At 41.1% G+C, this 21976-nt stretch overlaps 1 protein-coding gene across 3 annotated transcripts; it reads left to right on the plus strand.

The window, feature by feature from the left end:
• Positions 1–670: 670 nt before the first annotated feature.
• zgc:100829 (uncharacterized) lies at positions 671–17214 on the plus strand. Of its 3 annotated transcripts, none has more exons than XM_010738006.3 (8): positions 671–797; positions 1493–2079; positions 6412–6556; positions 6763–6865; positions 7741–7782; positions 7879–7923; positions 9324–9615; positions 16000–17214. In XM_010738006.3, the coding sequence occupies exons 2-8, from the start codon at positions 1893–1895 to the stop codon at positions 16218–16220; spliced, it is 1035 nt and encodes a 344-aa protein (XP_010736308.2). In that variant the 5' UTR covers positions 671–797; positions 1493–1892; the 3' UTR covers positions 16221–17214. The 3 variants fall into 3 exon arrangements, with proteins under 3 accessions (XP_010736308.2, XP_027129545.1, XP_019108761.1); XM_027273744.1 differs by having other exon boundaries at positions 6412–6553; XM_019253216.2 differs by lacking the exon at positions 671–797 and adding an exon at positions 1284–1395.
• The last annotated feature ends 4762 nt before the right edge of the window (positions 17215–21976 follow it).

A 21976-nucleotide genomic window follows, 5' to 3' on the forward strand; every position in this document is an offset into this window, starting at 1 on the left:
AACTTCACTGCTAGGTGCCACTAAATCCTACACACTGGACCCTTAAAAGACCAGCTAAAAGTCTTCAAACAAAACAGCTACACCACCTGAGCTTTTGAAGCATTTGAATGTAACAGAACCTGGACTTATATTAAGATCATTCAAATGTCTTAAATCAAAATCATTGTGTAAAGAATGAACATACAAGAAAGTGCATGTACAGTATGTATAATAATGTGTATATAATGTCATATGTCATATATCAGACACACTGTGTATAATGTAATGTGATTTATTCTTGATAGAGACACTTTATTTATCAGTCTCTTCCAAACATATCACAGTGACAATTATACCAGAATTAACATGATGTGTATAAATAGGAATAAAAAGAGGAAAACAAAATGATTCCAATTTAATGGGCAACAGTGGATTTAAACAATATACATATGTATTAAAAGTCAAAATGAAAAGGTGAAGAAATAAAACAACAAACAGTGACTGTAGGTTATTTAAGATTAAGGCTTTGCGATTTTTTTCAGGCTTTTTTTTTTTTTTCCAACTTAACTTAAAGTGTGAGGTCAGCTTCCTGAACTGCTCTCTTCCCCCTTTTTTTTAAATGGTGTGTGTGCGTGTGTGTGTGTGTGTGTGTGTGTGTGTGTGTGTGGAGAGAGAGAGAGGGGAGGGAGAGAGATTATGGAATGCTGTGATGTCATCAGCCTAGTCATACACACAAAGACAAGGAGGACCCACAGGCGCTCTGACTCTCTCAGCTTAGTTAGCATACACTGCTGTGGAGCGGCTCTCTACATCCCACTGTGAGTACTTCAACAAATTCTACCCTTTCTCTTACAATCCTTTGTCTCTCTATCACTTACTTTCTCTTTCCACTTTCCCCCTTTGCCCGGGTTTTACCTCTGTGCACCCTACAATGTGTTCAGTGGGCACAAATCTGTATTCCACCAGTGTAACAGTTCTGTCTGAGACAAGCTTTCTTTCCCTCCAAGTGCTGCTTATGTGGTAGCCATTGTTTAACTACCCACTGTGATTGGAGGAGTCCATTGCAATCCCCTTGCTAGATAAATCGGCTCATGCTGTCCCAGGCTATGACCCTGTTTTTGTTTTGTTTGGGGTTTTTTTTTTCTCCTCTTACAACCTTAAACTGACTGAAAAAAAAAAAAAAATGGAGCCGCTATCTTGTGGGAGTTTGGAGGATTTGTGGTGGAGGGGAAAAGAGGGAGGTGGGCTACTGATGACAGAAACAGTCCTATTCCTTTAGAATCTCCTCCCATTCTTGGCTACAGTCTTTCTGTCAGTTTAGAAACAGGATTTGGGCTCTTCCGTATTCATGAAGGGAGGGACAAGACAGCCGACTGAAACAAACTTTCCAAAGGAATGTAAAAGAAAACAGTTTCTGTATGTGTATGGATCAAGACATCGACTTCTATAATGTGGAATCTGTAAGAAAATCTTCCAAACATTTGTCTAAGTGTTCTCTTTCTCTTTCTTGTAGATTGTTCCAATTATGAACTCCAAAGACAAAACAAACTGACATCTTAGTAGGGTGGGGAAGCTGTCAGTACAACGCAGAAAGGAAACAGGATTTTGTCTGTGTGTGTGTGTGTGTGTGTGTGTGTGTGTGTGTGTGTGTTGTTGTACAGTACAGATTGTACTGTACACAGGCGTGTGAAGATGAGCATGCACCTTGATTCATGAAGAAGAGTTTACACGTGTAAATAAGAGTTACTCTGGGACCTGAAGCCATGGACGCCATCTTGTGATGACATGACACTGTAGACCAACACTGTCCACCTCAAGAAGCTGCTGGCCGAGCCAAAGGACAGCGCCTCCACCCTCCCTCCAACTGCTCGGCTAAGTGGTACCAGGTTGACGCCACCTTTCGGGCCGCTATCATGCTGCAGCAGATTTTAAAGGACATGTACATCGACCCCGATGTGCTGAACGCCCTCAATGAAGACCAGAAAAAGACTCTGTTCCTGAAAATGCGCCAGGAGCAGGTACGGCGCTGGAAGGAGCGTGAGGAGAAACAGGAGAGAGAAGGTGGAGGTGCTGAGTGCAAGCGAACAAAGCCAAAAAAAGGTAACCATGTGAACCCACCACCAACACCTCACCTCACCTCACCTCACCTCACCTCACCCAACTTTCCTTTCTTCGTGTTAAGCGGTGTGACAGGCTGAAATTCGAATTAATGTTCATCACACTCACAGTTATTTACACACACAGAGTAGATGTCATAGTAAAATAATATTCACCCTGAAATGAGTGTATTATAAGAGGCAGATATTAATAACGTTCAAGAGGTATTTTTTTATGATGGTGAATGTGAACTATGTGTGTTCACATGCTCATATTGTGCTTTCAGACTGTCACTTAGATCATTCATTTCCCAGTCATACCACGCAAGGTGAGCCAAAGAGCTACAGAGAGGAATAAACCAGATCAGCACTGTCATTCGTGTCTGGAACGTGTGAAAAAAAAAGAGGGAAACTGTACTTCCCCAAGAGGGAAATGCACAGTCAGTGCTGTCAATAAATGTTTTGTTTTTTTAAAGAACTAACTTCTCAAAAGCGACAGTTGGATACAACAGTATACACGCAGCAATCAAACAAAGCAGAACAACCAGAAACTCAGGAGGCCGCGAGTCCGTCCTGAAACCGGTTTGACACATGCTGCAGAATCTGGCCTGTCTGCATTTTCTCCTTGGTGGTAGCAGGTTCTCTTGTGAAACGTGTGGTTCAGTGGCACAAGAAAAACAAATCGCTCTATTTGTATGAGATGACAAAGCGGACCACAAAAGAAAATATGAAAAGATACAGCAGTTAAAGCAGCAGTGGAATGTAAGCTAAGAACATTTACTCAAGCACGGAAGTCGAGGTACTTAACTGGAATATTTCCATGTCATGCAACTTTATACTTGTACTCCATCACATCTCAGAGGCAAACGTTCTACTCCACTACATTTATTTTCCTTTACGAGTTGAAAAAAAAAGCGAAATAAATGATTTAAAAAACGTCTTGAGCAAGCTGGAAAATACACAAAGCTGAGACAGGACTGTTGTTCTGAGGTCAGGAGAAGCTGATTGTCTAGAGATATGAAAAACATGATGCTCTCATGGACCATGATGCATTGCTGTAGATTATGAGGTCAACCTTAAACATCTACAGCAGTAAAATGCAACATAAAATAAAATATCAAATAGAACACACTCTGACCGCATTGGGACCATTTTGCTTTTCAGTTAGTACTTTTATTTTTGATTCTTTGAATACATGTTGCTGATAATACTTACATGTGTGTACTTATTATGGTTCTGAAGCAGGACTTTTACTTGTAGTGGAGTATTTTCACGGTGCAGTAGAAACGATCTGAATACTGTTAAACCACCGCCGTAAACCCATCTGAATATGACTTAGCCAATTAACTTCAGTTGGTTCATTAATTGACGTAATGTGATCTGTCTCGTCTCGGCTAATAACAAAGCACTTTTTATGAACTGTGTTGCAGAGTGAGAGAACAGTGCTCTTCCTATCTCTTAATGACCAATGCAGCTGTCCTTAGAAGGCTGGATGGAGACCGCAGGCTGTGATCACATGGTCACAGCTCCTCCACACAACAGTGCCGAGGAAATGGTGGATAGTTTGTGTTTCTGTGTAAAAATAGGAAGTGAGTCAAGACTCGATCCTTCACACAATTAGCAGGAGGTGGAACAGGAAGCGTGCAGGAAATATATGTGTTTGAAAAACAAAGAGTGAGTTTGATTTTATCTGGTCGGCCTTGTTGGAGAGCTCACATGCTGTTTTAATGCGTAGAATAAAGCTGGCGTGTCTCTCAGCTGCCGATAACAGTTTCAGCCTTTAGCCTTTTCTGATCATGGGACCTTTGCTGTGGTTAGACTGGCTTTATGCTATTTTTAGTGTTTAAGTACTACATGACAGTATGATTGCACGTTTAATGATACTGGTCTTGCTCTTCAGACATGGAAAACATTATTCTGTTCAGTTTTACAAGGCATCGCACAACATTATTGTTACTACATTCAGCTACATTTGAAACACTATCTAATACAGGATCTGAGATATGTGATATGTGCCCCAATACTCAGATGACAGGATTCATCTGATTTGCACATGACAGTGGTGTTGTGGTGTGTTTAAGGTTCTGACAGCTGGGGTTTTGTAGTCATCCTGGTATGCACAAGAATGCGATCCACAGGGCAAGCTGGCAAAACCAGTTCACCATAAAAGTATGCTCTCCTGTTTTCAACTTAACAAGCTCTTAACCTATGAGCCCATGTGAGCTGTATGTTTCCAAATATAGTCACAATCAGTGGCGTTATGTTGTGAAAGTGAATTTGACCCGTTTTGCTTCTACACTTGAGGAACGAGATTGTAAAAAAAGATCTAATTTAAAGATTGGTTTTAAGGTGTCAATTAAACGGTGGTTCCACGTTAAAGTTGGTTCAAACTAGGGAGTGAAAACAATAAATGGAGGTATATTTATACAAAATGAGGACAGTTTTTTATTCTTGTCAGCTCTGTTTATATCATCGATGTGAAGAGTGTGTCTCATACAGTACATTTGTGCTCTGCTGCTTGGGCCTCTTGTCTGTTAACCAAAACAGCAGCCTCAAGCGATCATCACTCAGGACTACAGCTGGTTATCTAAGAGATCTCAGTATTTTAAAATACTGTGTTATTTATTTTATTATGATTATTATTTATTTATTTATTTATTTTACTAATTATGACTGGGTCAATCCTGAAAAGATCTGCTATTCACAGAATCTCTGCTGGCATTCAGGAAATGTGACAATGCACATGTTCCAGGATACAACCTCAATCAATCAATCAATCAATGTCACTGAGGACGTCAATGGTATTAATTTGTAAAACAAAAACAAAAACAAAACAAAAAAAACACTTAAAACACATCACAGTCACAATCATGGACAGCCTACAAATTAGTTCTGGCAACATGGACATTTATAAAACAGCAGCCTACAACATAAGGGGAGTGGAACTACATTTCCAGGAGGGCAATACAAGAAGCATGTGGCAAGGTCTAAGAACTATGACTGATTCCTTGTCAAGTAGACCAGATGGTATCAGTAAGTGAGTCTTCAAACTTTGTGCTGACCAACTAGTGCTGGTGTTCACAATAATCTTCAACCTGTCCCTGGCTCGTTCCGCCATTATTCTTGTGCCCAGGAAAACAAGTCCAGCCTGCCTGAATGAGCATCAGCTAGTGGCTGTTGGAATGAAGTGCTTTGAGCGGCCGAATGAGGATTACATCTTCTCCCCTTATTACCCAGCACACTGGACTCACTACAGTTTGTCTGCTTGTTCACACCACCCTATCATACCTGGACAAGAATGGGACCTATGTGAGATTTCCGTTCATTCACTTACACTTCAGTATCCAATACCATAGTTCCCTCCCATCTGGTCACAAAGCACAAGGACCAGGAATTAAACACCTCACTGTTCATGTGGATCCTTGGTATCCTGATGGGCAGACCCCAGGTGGTGAGGGTGAGCATATCCACCTCATCCACCATCATCCTTAACATTAGAGCACCCCAGGGCTTTGAGTCCCCTGCTGTACTCCCTGCACACACACAACTGTGTAGCCACTTTTGACTCCAACACCATCGTCAAGTTTGCTGATAACACAGCTGTGGTGGGCCTGATCACTGAAAACAATGAAGAGGTCTATCTGAGTAAGGTAGAGTACCTGACCCGATGATGTCAAGACAACAACCTCCTCCTGAACATCAGCAAGACTAATGATGTGACAGTGAACTTTGGGAAGAAGCAGGGAAGGAATTACGCCCCCAACACTGAGGACCTGATCTGGACTGTGGTGAGACAGGCGGGGGAAGTTTAATCTCAGACGCTTGAGAAAATTCCAGATATCCCTTGGAATTCTCTTCTTATGTTTAAAGGCTGCTGCTTTATAAATGTGCATGTTACCGGATTGCAGAACTATTTTGTAGGAATGCTTTAAGTGTTGTTTTACATACAGTTGCTTCTATTTTTAAAGAAAGGGTTGTCAAAAGAACTCCTGACAAAGTGGTCTACTGACAATCACATGTTCTGCTGTGTTGTCGTGAACGTGAACATAGCATTTATGTTACAAGCACAGACCAGGGTACCACGTTTGCTACAACAGGCTGCATCATTACCAACAAGTCTGTTCAATTTTGGCTGTGAAGGGTTCATTCAAAAGTCTTTCTATTATTAACTGAGTGATTTCAGTGTCTTTCCTGTGAACATATCATCTTCTGGTTTCACTTTTTCTTTCCTCTTCATTTCTTTAACTCTTCTTTGAGTAAAGCATATCGGCATAATTTACGAACAAACGTTAACTCAGTGTCAATGTGTGTTTGTGTGTGTGTGTGTTTCCTCCAGCCAACAGTAAGAATGTGAGCTGGCAGCTTGGGCGGGATGGAGATGTGGCGGTCATTGTCATCGGGGAGGTGGATGAGCTGAGCTCCAAATTCATCTGCTCAGGATTTGGAGAAAAGAAGACGCCGAGTCTTCAGAACAATGCGTAGTAGGACAGCTTCATAATACAAAACATGAACATGAACATAAACACTATGTAACATGAAAATTTTTTATTTCGGTGCAGTAGTCTTGTTTACAGACTAATTTGAGATGTTATGTGGGGTTTCTGTTGTATGCATAATCATGATATGGTATTATACATAAGAGTATGTATGTTGTACATAAAAAGATATGTTTTGATTTGTTTTACAGCCATCGGACTATTCTGAAGAACAGAAAAACCACAGAACCTGTCAAAGCTGAGCTAGAGAACTTCCCTCCAAAAACAGAACCTGGGATCTCACTGAGTTTAAAGGTGTGTAGCTGTTTGAAATAAATCCTGTCTGTCAACAACAATGACAAAAATCCCCCTACCCCCCTTTATTATTTGATCAAATAAAATATTTACCACTGTGTATATGAACGCAAAGATAGAAATATACCAAGCTCCTACTGTATATTATCCATTTGGCCTTTTCTTTGTACCCTTTTTTGCCACAGCACTTCCGTTTCAATCATAACACTCCTATCACTTCATTATCACTACCTGCAGGGCAGTTTGTGAAAACTAGACTTTTGAGTATAACTGGTGAAAATCATTGTTTCCCATCAGAAAATGTTAGTGTTAATTTGAGCCTCCCCTCATTTTGTGTTAAAAGAAGCAATAACTATGCATAATTTGCAGGGTTCTGCCGGCATGTGTGTGTGTATCCACTTGGCAGTGTGTGAGCTGTTGATTTTTGGAGTCGGGTGGGAAGGGTCTACTTTTTTTTCGTTTCTTTTCTCTTTTTTTATGTTATTTTAAATAGAGATTTGCTGCATTGTCATGGCAACTGTGCACACACTGAGCCAGAGCGAGCGCTGGGGTGGACGGTCTCATCTGGTCTGACCGTGATGGTTCTCTGAACTAAAGCTGCACACTGCTCACTCAGTGGAAATTCAAGCATCCCAACCACTCACTGATTTTCCTGCAGTCACATTACCACACCCACTGCACAGATATGTCTTTAAATACTTCATCTGTTGTGATGTGCTTTACTTAAATGAAGTGAGCTCCTTTTAACTCTTGATTAACTCTTTAAGTCCTGCTGTTTTTTCCCGGCTCATTCCAAACACTGAATTGAGTCACAGTTAAACAGGATGACGTGTCGACTCTAGTATCATCTAACATGGCACTGTCTCTTACAACAGGGGAAATGCGAGGAGGAGACGAGCACTTTACTCCCTCTGCCGGTGAGTTGAAGCAAGTGCCTGCTGTGATTGAGCTCTGTGCTCTCGGGTTGCATCATAGACTATAACACTCATGTAATGTCTTTGTTAAACCCACAGGTGTCAGTGAGAGAGTGTTCATCACCTCCAGCAGCAGCAGAAAAGGTATTTGTGAATTAAAGTGTGTTTTTTTCTTTTTACTTGCTGCAAGACGGTTTTAGCATTTAAGTCACTGGACCACTCCCAGTGTTCATTTTAGATGGTTTATGAAATTATCTGTTTGTTTGTTTTTTCTGCTGTCATCGGCACTGAACAACACATTTTAAAAACACAGACTCACATGTCCCAGCACGGTGTGATTAACAGTATAGGGATCCATTCCTCAACTCTTTGAAATGTGGTTTTAGAGTGCCTGCGTGTCTTTTCATGGCAGTCCCACCCTCTTTGAGTAACAGGAAATGGTGGTTAGGCCAGCTGTCCCCTCAATCTCAGGCTCTCTCCAGATCATCTTTCTCCCAGCATTCTCCCTCTCTGTGCTCCTGCTTGTCTGAGCTTCCCACACCCCTCGTAGCTCTCTCTCTCTGGGGAACAGCTGAACTGAACTGTCCTCCCACTGGCTCCATCATCGCTCCAGCCTTGGGTTGTTTGGGGAGTATGCTCTCTATCTTCCCTCGCTTTCTTTTTCTTTCTGTGCATATGTGCACACACAAACGCGTGTTTGTGTGTGTGTGTGTGTGTGCAGGTGACACGCGCTGCGAGAACAGCTGAATCACAGAGGCATGGCAGGATTTCTGGACTGCCCTAGAACAGATGGTTGATGAACTTGATCAGGGAATTAAAACGCCAGAGATAGAGAATGCGTCAGTCACAGATGGATGGGATTGTGAGATAGTCTCTTGAGGTTTGGGCGCGTGAGCTCTCCTCTGTTCTCTGTTTTCCCCCACTCTTTGCCACAGAAGGAAATGTTTCTCCTTCACTTCTTATATCTATGACAGACTCTCTATATGACAGGCAACATATCTCTGGCCAACCCATGCTGATGTGGCAGTAGAACATTCACACTTTAGGAGGTTTAGTCGGTTTGACAGCAACAAAATCACAGTCTAAGCCTCGCTTTACAAGATTATTTTGTTGAATGTCTCGTTTGTAGATATAGTGATTTGTGTCTGAAAACAGGAAGGGGGCTGGTTTGGTACTGCAGATGTAGCTGTGGCTGTTGCTAGAGCTACTGAAGATTTTCTCCAGTTGATTTAGAGAGGGAGAAGTCAGCCTGGGGAGGCAGAGAGAGTGAGATTGTTGATTAAGGAGGCGTAAGATTATCGAGGCACCTTGATTTCCAAGCCACCTTATAATTTTCTCTCCGCACATTCTTAAACTCTGTGGTCATAGTTCTTTGTGTTTCATTATGGCACAGTGTAGTTACCAGAGAACCGTAATTGGGTGCATCATTTATCCAATGATTTAATCAAACATGACAGTAATTCCACTGTATGTGAATTAGCTGTCAACACTGATCGCACTCGTCTGTCCCCTTTTGTCACCCCCCCCACTCCCCTCTTCTGCAGCCCGAGCCGAAGTCAGCCAGTGCGAGCGAGGAGAAGTCGTTTCCCCAACCCTCCATCTGCTCCAGGCCTCCCATGAGAGTTAGCCCTGTCAATGTGAGACCAGCTTCTGCAAATCCAGCACCAGGCTCTGTCAACACAAGACCCGGCCTTGCAAATCTGAGGTTGGCCACCGCCTCGCCATCAGCGTCCCCCAGCAGCACTGTCAAAATAGACTCTGGAACAAGATTATCCACCAAAGTTGGCCTGTGTGCACAGGAACCTCAAAAATCCCAGGAAACACAGGGTGGGAAAGGTGAGTAAGTATAGCATCATGGGTAATAGTACATGATAAAGAAATAAGTAATAATATATTTCATCCATGTCTAAATACTTTTTCCTTGCCCCACAGTCTTTTATTTGCTGGCTAATCAAGAGATAATGATGACTGGTGTCATAACGTATAAACACAGCTAATAGAGACCCCTGAAATCACTATCCATAAATTCTACTCTCTAACTTCTGTTATGGTTTCTTAAGTCAGATGTTACATATTAGAGAAAGACTGGACACAGATGTTGGATGAAAGTCGAGGTCACAATATTGCGACCAGCTTATTACGACGACCCAACAAGAGGACCCATTTTCACTGCTTCTTCTCTGAGTGTTCTAATCAGAACCAGTCTGAACAAAGTCCGTACCAGATAGGTTTCTCAGCACTGCTGCAAGGGAGGATTTATTTCTCCAAACCTAATGCACTCGCCAAATAGTGCCTCAGCCTGCTGGAATCTTTATGGACTGGCAGAGCAAAAGGAGGCCAGCTTAGAGGGGGAAAACGCTTTATGTGACTGGGATTGGTGTCATGGTACCACATGACGCCCACACACCTGCTTGTATGGTAGCGTCTCTATTGTCATATGTGCATGTCTGCAGCAAAAAAACACAGATAAACTGACGAAGTCTGATGCAAGAGGACTAACAGATATAAGAAGACCGGTACTCCTTTTGTATTTGATGTGGGCTGAAATAAGCAAGAAAGCGCTAAAACTTTAGTCATGCTTCTTTTCTTTCTGAATGATAATATTCAGCTCAATTAAAATATAAAATCTATGTTTCTCTGCTATTCAGTTATTTGGCATAACCGACAAGCGCTTTCCTATTGTGAACCCATTCACCCCTAATTTAGTTGAGAAGCAGTAATATTCATACAGCTGAGATTTAGTTATATTTTATGATTGTACACACTGTTGGCACATGATGGTGTAAATGTAGCTGCATAGCACCTTTCTAGTCTTCTGATCGCTCAAGGTGTTTTTATGCTAAACATCACTTTCACACATTCATACACTGATGGCAGAGGCTGTCATGCAAGGTGCCAACTCTTCATCAGAAAAAAGCTACTCATTCACACACACCTTCAGGAGCAATTTGGGTTTTGGTATCTTGCCCAAGGATACTTCGACATGCAGACTGGAGGAGCCGGGGATCGAACCCCGATCTTCTGAGCTGCCCCATGAGAGTTTAACCATTCCTATATTGAAACGTGTGCTGGCTTTAACCTATGTTGTCTTTGTGGTCATTAAAGCAGTAAGAACAGGTAGCCTTGTGATGTGCTAAAGCATTTTGGGAGAGTGGTGGCACACAAGCATTGTGAGGGGTGCCACACAATGCTTATTATATATTTTATTCCGTTTTTCACAAACCAGTGGGATGCTGGTCAGTCCTTTTGTTTCTCTCTTTGTGTTTGTGCTACTTTACTGTACCGTGTGCATAGTGAGCATATTTCTTTTTCTCCACCACAGACATCTTGGGCCTTGACATGAATATTACTATCATTATTGTCTTGCAGTATGTTGTGCAGATCACTTCTTGTTTCTTATCATTGTGATTCCAAGACTTCCTGTCTAAACACAAGCACCCGGTTTTATGAATTGACAGAACACTCATTCAGCATACAATGACCCAGTTATGCAAAAAAAAATGGGTTGTGTAAAGGTGAAGTTAGCACCATCCAGTGGAAAACAATGATACTGTAGGGGGAAAAAGTCCAGTTGGATAGAAAATGAATTTCCATAGGGTCCCTCTGCTGGAAACATGTTCATCCTACAGCACATTCACACCCCAAACGAAGCAACAGTTATTGAAAGTAGGAATTCAAATAGGAATGAACAGGAAAACTCAAATTCTAAAGTAAGATTCCTTCTTCAGTGTTTGAACATTTTGTGAGAGGGATACATAAGCCTCAATTAATCTATTATTATTAAATATTTCTTCCTCTTCAGTGCCTGGTCACTCTGAACATTCTGGCAGTGTAGTTTTTGGAGTCTGGGCAAGTCTCTCTAAAAGCCAGAGAGAGCTAACAAGCTCTCAGTAATGTCATCAAGAAGCCAAATGCTGGAAATATCTGTGATGATTTTATTGATTCAACTAATATCATAATCAAACAGTGTTTTAAGGGAAATTCTGTTTTGCTAATGTCTAGTAGGATCAACAGTTTCACAGAACGCACATTACTAAAATCTGGATAGAGAGAGAGAAAAAAAAACAAAAGATACATTTCAAATAGATTGCTGTAGCATGGGCGTGTTTATTGTAATGTTGCCTGCACCCACATTAGTAGCTGGATATGAGGCCAGTGGTCAATGCCAGATCAGCAAATAACAGACAAATGTAGGGAAAGGAAAGGGAAAGGAGCAGCTGGTGTGGTGGGAGTTGCGGAGTGCCGAACTCAGTGCTGATAAATATGTCTTGACTCTGGACAAAAAAATACTGACTGAGTGTCTGTCTTTGACAATGGCAGGAACCTTGTTCCAAGGGGGGGAGGAGGAGGCTGACTAGGATAAGGCTCATGCCTCAGCTGTTTTCTTTTGAATGTGGGTAATGACAAAGATTCCTGCATCCTGTAAACAGAGACTGTGGCCCACACAAAAGTTGTAAAAGATGAACTTAAAATAATCTGTTTTAGTGACATTCGTGTGTATTTACCCATGTAAGTACCCATTGGAGCTGGACTGAACTAGTGCTGACTTTTCAGAATATAACACTTGAGAATGAGATTGGACGCAATGACAAAAAACAAATCCTTTTATTAATTCTGTTATAATTCTGTTCTTTTATGATGGGATAAAACATTCTTAGCCAAAGTTATTATTGTCTTAAATACAGAAGATATCTCAACATTTGTGTTTACTTAAAAAATCTGATTTAAATAGTATAAGAAATCAGTGTAAAAAACAATATAAATAATACTATTTTCAGCTAAAAAATATATTGATTTCTGCATTACTAATCCCTATTTCTCATAATTTTCTCTTCAGTGTTGATTACCCAAAACATTTTCTATGTTGGCATAGTCACAAGAGGACCTATTTTGCTGCAACAACGATTAGCAGGAAACATAACTGTTGGGAACAAGCGTGAAAATTAGTTCAAAATTGATAATTTTCATTTAAAATCTGTAAAAATCTGCTGGTAACAGATCACTTGATGTTATGTTGAAGTTGGGTGTCATCTGCATAAAAACAAAAGTGAATAATGTTATTATAGGGGGATTGTGTAGTGTCAGTGTAAGAGTGAGTGTAAATCTGAACCTGGAGATGCAGAAATATGGGTTACGTCTTAGCAGCTCTGTTTGTGTCACATGATTTGAACATGAAAGTGAATCTCCAGCAGCTGGCGATGTGTGTTCACATGCGTCCATGTTTCTAAACCCTCCTCTGTCGGTTGGCTTTCCTCTTCTCTCTCTTCACCTTCAGAGGGAAGGACACACATTCCAGCACTGCTTCCCGACTCTAGCCCTGGGCGACGCTCAGCCAGAGCTGATAAGTGACATGGGCCCCAGCCCCCCACATACACCTCCTCTCCTCCCTGCCCTTCAGTCCACAGACATGCTGCTCGGGAATTCTGCCCTCTGCTCCACTTCTGCCCCCCACCTCTCTTTCTGCCAGAGACGTGGAGGTCTTTAAAGAGATAGATTGGTCTTTAATTTTTGTGCTAGCCTGGTCAGTGACACTGCCTCCCGCCCCCTCGTCTTTGTCCTCCCTGTACATTTACGACCTGGACTGAGATGTGAGGCGTGGCATACGAAAGCCCAAATGGGAGATTAATCAATCTTGACGAGTGATTTAATGCCACGATTCTCTTTCATTTTAATAGGTGTTTTCACAGGTAGCTTTAATGACTGTTTCTGCTGGTAGAGCTAAGAGTGCAGCTGCTGAGGAGAGTTTCAGGCAGAAAGGCGTGGAGTTTTCTTGGGTGTGTTAAGACAGGTTAGTCAGGTTTTACTTCAAGAATTTTACTTCAATAATCTCTCTTTCTCTCTCTCTCTACATATATATATTTGTAATATATATATATAGCGATTATATATAGGAGGATATATATAATATTAGTATATAAGATAAGTATTATACATATACTTTTATCATCCATGTCCATAACACACCAGCTCTCCTTCTCCGTCTTTCTTCTATCTCTTTCTGTCTCTCTATTAAGAATTCCACTCAGACCTGCACTGAGGCTCTGAGCTCAAAAAAACTCTCTGACCATGAGAGTGTATGTGTCTGTGTTCGTGTGTTCCTCTGCGTATGTCTGCGTGTGTGCTCGGTGCGTGCCTGAATGTGTGTCAGCCTCAATTGTTGGAGCCTATCCAAGGTTTCCGTGGTGACCACACAACACAACGAGACAATCAGAGGCAAGCCCACGCAGCGTGGCGAGAGGACATTAACACAGGAACCGCGGGTCAGGGGGCAGAGGAAGGCAGGCCAAGACAGGGGAGAGGAAGAGATGAAGAGAAGGGTGGAGGGATGTGTTAGAGCCACGAGGAGAGGGGCAAGAGAGAGTGAGGGCGAGGAGAGAGAGGCAAGTAAACAACAATAAACAATAACACAACCTTAAAGGCTACTTTAGGTCTCTCCTTTTCATGCCTGCAAGACATCAAGAGCTTTAAAGGTTTCCTGGCCCCAGGAGTGCCTGTGTGGTTTTGGCTGTGTAGCACCTGTGTGTGTGTGTGTGTGTGTGTGTGTGTGTGTGTGTGTCGGTGTGTGTGTGTCGGTGTGTATGTGACTGCGCTATGCCATGGTGTTAGTCAGAAATGGCTGCATACGTGACTGAATCCAAGAGCTGTGCAAAGGTGCGTGTTCGTATTTGTGCGTGTGAACATGCACGGACCTGAATGTAACATGAGAATGCATGTGTGTCTTTTGAAATTCAACTGTTAGAAACTCTGTGTGTGTGTGTGTGTGTGTGTGTGTGTGTGTGTGTGTACGCTTGTGCATATCTTCACTTTATTTGTGTGTACGTGTGTGTCTGTGAGCTCGTGTGTGTGTGTGTGTGTGTCTGTAGCCATGCACGCCGGCGCTCTCACATATCTCTGTCCCCCAGGGAAGACGCTAAAAATATGTGGCTCCTCAAGCCTTCTGGTGTCTGAGCAGCGTCTGTCTGCTCTCCATTGCTGTCCCTGTGGCCCTCCCTCCCCTCTGTTACTCCTGTTCCCTCCATTCCTCCCTAAATTACACCCTCTTCCAAACACAGTACCTCAGCAAGCACACACACACACACACACCAACTACACCCAGCTGTGTCCCTACTACACTTCCACAGAGGATGACCTCTGCTCAGCCAGAGTAGGATAAAGGGAGGCGAGTGAAAAAGAGGAGAAAAAAAGTGAATAAAAATGTAGTGGCACAGTATTTAGAGAGGGGAAATGATCGAGTAGAGTGGGAATACTGGATTAGATGTGCTGAATGTGTAACTGTGATTATTTATGGTTCGTATTGATTTTCAGCAAAGAAATGAGGAGTACATCGGTTTAAACTAATTTTCACCTGGACTCCATATTCTCTTGATCCCAAAAAGGTGTTCTAAATTAATGGTCTTTACTGTTCTGCACCACAAAATAAGAAGTAAGAAGAATTATCAGTTTAAAATGATTTACACCCGTAATGCTCCAAAGAACACACTGCAACAAGACACTGACCACTGTCTTACGGTAAACAAGTTCCCCCTTGTGACATGCACAGCCCAGGAAATGTAGATGAAGTCCGTGTGTATTGAAAGGCTTTTGCATTTTGCACTTTGCATACATGAAGCGTAAAAAAAAAAGAAAAAAAAAGGGTTTACTTCAAGATCTTGGCTCTGGTTTGATCCCCAGCTTCTCCACTCTACATGTTGAAGTGTCCTTGGGAAAGATACTGAACCCCAAATTCCCTTCGAAGGCTGCGCCATCGGTGTACAAATGCGTATGAATGGTTACCTCCTGAAAAATGATGAGCAGTTGGCACCTTGCATGGCAGCCAGTCCCATCAGTGTATGAATGGGTGAATGACATTTATGGTGTAAAAGTGCCTTGAGTGGTCGGAAGACTAGAAAGGCGCTATATAAGTACAGTCCATTTACCGTTTACCTACATAAAGGTCCAGTGTGTAAAATTCAGTGGCATCTAGTAGTGAAGTTGCAGATTGCAACCAACTAAATAACCCTCACCTCCAAGCATTTAGAAGAAACTATGCTGGCCGGGAAAAAAACACATAGAAGTTCACATGGCATATATAGTAAACTTCAACAACAATTACAAATAAAAGTTAATATCTATTCATTTATAGTAGTATTATAGTAGTATTTTTAATTTGTTTTAATTTTTTTTAAATAGGTAATGCAGTCACATTGACATAGGGATCTGAATCTAAATCTGTTTTTGCAGAAACTGGTGCATCAGAAGCATCTCAAAGAGCTGCATCAGAGGAGGCCAGGTCTTCAGGAAGCGCACCAATCTGCACAGGGCGTGGCCGTGTGGCTCAGCTGATGAAAACCTTCAGCACCGAAAGCACTACAACCCCCACGCAGCCCCCTCGTGGCATCAAGCCCCCTCTGCCCAACAAGCCTGGCCATTTGCGTCTAATAAGCACACCTACTGTCAGGTAATCCTCACACACTGATGCACAGATACCCACGCAGCTTCACGCATTCCCACGAGTCAAATAAAGCCACAACCGGACAATGTCGCCTGACAATGTCACTTCATGTGGTAGCCTCAGTCAACGGGCTACCAGGATGGAGGACTGCAAAGGTGGATCTCAGAAATGTTCACAATGTTGCTTTTATTCCCAAAGCACAGCAATGGAAATGCTTGAATGTATTAAATGATTTCCTTTTATTTTTGGATGCTGCAGTACTGTAACCACTTTCAGATTCCAAAGCAGTTGATTGCAATGTAGACATATTTGACGGGGAATTGAGGACTATCACATGTATTCACTTGTTGATGCTTTGTTTAACCTAAAAAAAAAAAAAAAAACACTTCTTCAATCTATCATAAAGTTTTTTGTACACTCCACAAACCCTGCAAACACAATACAGTTTACTTACCAGTGACATTATTTTTGTTCCTTATGAGACAGTTTGCATAAATTTATATGCAGACACATGTGTGGCTCAGTATTTGTGGTTCAGGACAAAACAATGGGCATGGGAAGGTGTAATGGGGTGAAATAAGACACAGTAGGGTCCCCCTTCATTTTGCTGTCTCCTCCATGGGAATAGTGTAGGGTTGTTTATTTGTCACAATGCAATGTATGTCTCCCTCTGCCACCTGGCAGGAGCCTTACTGCGACCTGTTGTGGACCAATGACAGTGCCAAATGCCTCGTCTGTCGCTCCCAGTGGATCAAGTTAAGCAGTCACTGCCAAATAATCCAGCCCTGTGTCTCCAATTTATTTTTTTTCAGTACTATTTTAGAGATGTGTGGCTGTACTTGTGTGTTTTACTTCTTTTTTCCCCACTTTTTATAGGGAGAAAGATTTTGTAATGGGATATTTAACATTACTATAACACTAACTTTTTCATCCATTTTTATCTTTCATGTCAAGCTTTGTATGGTGCAATCAAAGAAACAAAATAAAATTGTGTACAACTTGTATCTAAGTTTGTTGTGTTTTAATTTTGTTACTCTTCTACTCTCTCTGTGTAGCTAACTTTCATCCTCATAGTTACATAAAGACAACATTTTATATTCTATAACAATGTTATAATTCTTTTAACTGTTGTAATTACATTCATTCAAATGAAAAACTAGGATTAGCAGAATACAAGTGACAATTCAGTGACCGTTCAGCGTCAGCAAAGGCTTCACAGAGCCAATTCAAAAATTTGAATTTCAGCAGGGCTACACATCCACTTGGTGTGTTGTGCTCATGCATTTCTTACTTAATTTCCATTAATTCGCTCCAAGGTTAGCCTGGGAACACATAAATGATTGAGCTCATGTTTGATTTGCTCTGGCAGATGCAACCCAGACCTAGATGGGCCAATCAGAATCATGGGGCAGGTTTGATACAGTGACTGTACAGAGGATTGGCCATTTAGGCATTTTTGCATTTCTTTTTATATTTCGGTTGAATCTATAATCAGTATAAGTGTCAGTATTAAACAAATGTGACGATAAAAGGCTGATTGTAGGTCGATCTAATTGTATCCAGAAGCATTCTGGTCTATGCCTGTTAACACCCCTTGGAAAGCGACAAGTAACTGAGAGATTCCAGACCCATGGATATGGGAAGTACAGGTCCTGAGAAATTTCCAACCAGTAAAATTTTTTTATTTTTTTTGGGGGGGATTATAGGCAATCATAACTGTGACTGTAACATAACCGGCAACTGTAAGATTAGCTAGTTGCTAGGGTTTCACTGGGGAAACCGCAGTGTCTTATAATGTGTGTGCACTGTGCATGTACAGGTAGTATATCCGTTATTTTGAGATGTATTTTAAAATTGTAATCCTGCTAATAATAAATTACTTGATGGTAATCTGATGGTGACTTTTTTCTCCCTAACTCACTAACAGAATACACCTCCTTTTTGTATCCTGATTACATGTAAATGTGTCATCCATTAAGTTAGGGTAAAGTCACAGGCCAGCTGAAAAACATAAAAAATGAGTGTGTGGCGTCTGGCTTTAGGCAATGAAGAGCAAGATTTCCAAGTAAGATTTTTTTGTCAAACCAAAGTTACTTGGGCCTTTCAGCTTCTCCAAGTGCTTCTCCGATTTTGTGAAAACAACTGTTTTTCCTATTTTCATATCACAGCCTGTCACTGCATGGCAAGCTGGAAGGCACTAGCTTTTCACAGATTGTATGGCTCAAACCACTTTTTGCCTTTATGGCTTTTGAGCATCAGGACTAAATCTAAACCAACAGATCATCATCTTGGTTAGAGGTTTTAAAAGTAGAGTTTGGAGAATCCTAGTGGATTTGATGAGTGATCAAGAAGTGGATGACACCAGCATAGCGCTACATGCTGTCAACCTTGCCAAGACACTGAAGTGTTACTCTTGTGTTACTCAACTCTTGTTCCAGGTTCCAGTCATCACCACAAAACAGTGCTTTGGAGTCTTGTCAGGAAAGGCTGGAGGTTGATGGAAGAAGTCATGGAAGCAATAGACTCACAAAGCTGGTCTCTGGACATTTAGCTCAATAAAAGCTGTGGTTGATTAAACTGGGTGGAAACAATTAGAGAGTTTTAAAAAACCTACCTTGCAGTGTGGACTACCCAAAGACGTATGTTGGAGTTGCACACTTTTGCAAGGCTATGGATGGTGGTTGAAGTTATAGTCATTGCTTATTTTCAGCGTTTTAAAAAGTGTTGTACAAAGTGTTTGACTATCACTTTGGAGGAGAATGGGAGGAGGCGTGTCCTTGAAGTAAGGGGAGTACGTTTATTAGTGGCTGTTCTTGCCGCCGTCCAAGCTACTACCTTGCATTTAGAAATCCCCAGACAATTGGTAGGCAGGGAGATATCTGACCGTCTGGTATCCCAGTGATGTATGAAAAAGCAGAAGTGCAAGATCTAACACATCTCTGTACTGCAAGGACAAACAATACAGTCAACAGAAGAGATGTCCTTGTTTTGCAGCTAGCATGCCACACATTGAATTATGTGCCTGTGACCTTATAAAGTGCAAATGCACCCCAGAACTTAAAATATCAGATCTCGTTGTATCTTGTACAATCTACAGGTACTGTATATAATATATGATTTTTCTTCATTCAGAAAACATAAGAAATTACTTTTTTGGTGTTTGGTCTTCTTAATATTGGCAAAAAGACATACGTATGTATGTACAGTATGTATACTGTACATACATTTTGGATTTTGCATTTCCTACTCAAATTTTACCTTCATGTGTGTTTAAGTGTGTGAAATTCATAATTATTTAAAAATTATGGCAGGAGTTGAACACAAAAGAACGCAAAACAAACTAAAAGGTGACTGGTGGTCCAGACAAAAATACAAAACGAAAATGCAATAAACAAAAAGACAAAGAAACAACAAGTGAAACTAATCAGGGACAGGTGCATAACCAAAATTAGGTGGGAAAACAATGCAGGAAGTAAAAATGCAAGACACAGAACTACAAAATAAAACAGGAAACACAAAACAAACACATATAATATAATATAATATAATATAATATAATATAATATAATATAATATACTATAATAAATATAAGGCAGATGCTGTCCCTTTTGGAGAGGCAAAATTTTCACTGTTTTCAGTTGCAACCAAATAATCTCATTTTGCAGTAAAGTATTTTTATACAACATCCATTTTAAAACCAGACATCTGTGCTTTGTTCTACCTCAGGTAGATGTATCTCATCTTTTATCTGTGGTTTATCAACAGCCTCATTTTTAAGCCTGATTAAGGCAAGGCGGGTCAGATCTATCAAACACAAACAAAAAAACTAGTCCATGCATTTGTTACTTCTAGACTGTACAACTGCATCTTCTTATTATCAGGCGGCCCCAATAACGTCTTTGCAGCTCTCCAGATCTGGAATACTGCAGCACGTGTATCGACAGGAACCAGGATCAGAGATCATATTTCTGACACTTTGGCTCCTCTGCACTGGCTGCCGGTAAAATCCAGAACAGGATTTAAAGATGGTCAGATACCATCATGTCTTAAAGAGTTCATAGTACCCTATTACCCCACTAGAACACTGTGCTCTCAAAGTGCAGGGTTCCTTGTGGTTCCTATAGTCTTCAAAAGTAGATTGGGAGCCAGAGCCTTCAGCTATCAAGCTCCTCTTCTGTGAAACAAACTCCCAGTTCTGGCTCTGGATGCAGACACCCTCAACACATTAAAGAGTAGGCTGAAGATGTTCCTTTTTGATAGAACTCATAATTAGGGCTGGCTCAGGTGAGTCCCCAACAGGATGTGTGATTTAGTTCAATCTTGATCACGAGAAAGGACGAAAGAAAGACAAAAACTAAACACTGGATAATAAGCTCTGTATAGTTATCAGGTTTATCAGTGAAGTGTGTAAAGTATACTAAATACTTTCTCCATTAACATCTGTTATGCTGTTAACAGCAAACTGTGACAGCTGTCTCATATGAATGCGTCCATCACTGCTTAAATGGGCATCAGTAGATCCACATATAAGCTCATCTGCTGTACGAAATATCTAGATGCTGTCACCTGCCTCCTCCCCTCCTTACAGTTTCCAAACATCTGTCAGCATTCCTGCTTCTATATATTTATGTATATATATATACGGATATATACAAAGCAATGAATGTCGCCAAACATGTCATTAAACGAAGTTTCTCTCATCATCCCAAACTCTGACTGCATCCCTGAATATCAGGCCGGTGCAATTTAAACATTTTGCCAACACTTTTATTGTAACACAGACACAAATGTGATTTCAACTGCAGATTGGGATTCTGTCTAGTAATATTTGTCAGCTGGAAAATGTGTTTACAGAAAATCTCCACTGTATCAAGTCAGTTCACTGGGGGTCAATGAAAGCAGCACTATGACATTATATAAGTTGAAGCACCACTCAGTGATTATTGATAAAGTGAGAAATGCCCTGCTGCTGTGCAGTATCTTGGGTGTCATGAAAATTTAACAAGTAGTCTTTCGCCTGTCACATATCTGGCAGAATGAAGTCCATTTCATCAACCTGGTTATGGGTATAGAATTAAGATCTATGTCAGTTCAAAGTACACTACCATGGCCATTTAAAACAGTCAGAGAGTTTATTTAGAGTAATAATACATCGCCTACCTGTGACTGGTGTTTCAAAGGTGTTGAGATGGAAAGCAACATCACATAAACACACAAACATGTGCATACAGTGTTTCATCACACAACAGTGGCAACAATACACCTGTAAAGCAACACACTTATAGAGTACAGTAGAGCACAGCACTATGGAGAATACATTCTACCCCCCACACAGGAGTCATTGTATCCACTATGCTGTGTTATGCTGCAATAGTAAATTGTGGAGTAATTTCAGAGGTTCAGAGGACAGTGATTCATCAAGTCTTTTTTTTTTCTCAACAGGCTGCATCCACAAACACAATAACACACTGTATCGTCATCATCGCTGTATTTTCCTACGGGCTAACTTTTGCAAGTATCATTACCAGGTATTGTTTTGGTTGAGCTGAACGGGTAAATGTTCTGCATCTGGAGCTGTGTCCCCACTCGGCCCTCTGATCTGTTAAGACATTCTTCTTTGGCTCTTTTTGTTTTCTTAAGAAGACGTTAGAGACACTGTGCAGAAACGAACTGCTGCATCCTTGATGAATGTAACTATTGTTTTAATTTGCATGTGTACACTTTAGAACTTAAATGTCACAACAACTGAAGATGTATGGGAAGTA

This window comes from Larimichthys crocea, chromosome XXII, assembly GCF_000972845.2.
Source record: "Larimichthys crocea isolate SSNF chromosome XXII, L_crocea_2.0, whole genome shotgun sequence".
Lineage (NCBI taxonomy): Eukaryota > Metazoa > Chordata > Actinopteri > Sciaenidae > Larimichthys > Larimichthys crocea.

Excerpts from the sequence above, each read along its gene's own strand:
- zgc:100829 (XM_010738006.3), top strand. The coding sequence starts at position 1,893 with ATGCTGCAGCAGATTTTAAAGGACATGTACATCGACCCCGATGTGCTG. Across the intron at positions 6,557-6,762 it reads AGTCTTCAGAACAATGCGTA|CCATCGGACTATTCTGAAGA; the intron begins GTAGGACAGCTT and ends TTTGTTTTACAG. Across the intron at positions 7,783-7,878 it reads GCACTTTACTCCCTCTGCCG|GTGTCAGTGAGAGAGTGTTC; the intron begins GTGAGTTGAAGC and ends TTAAACCCACAG.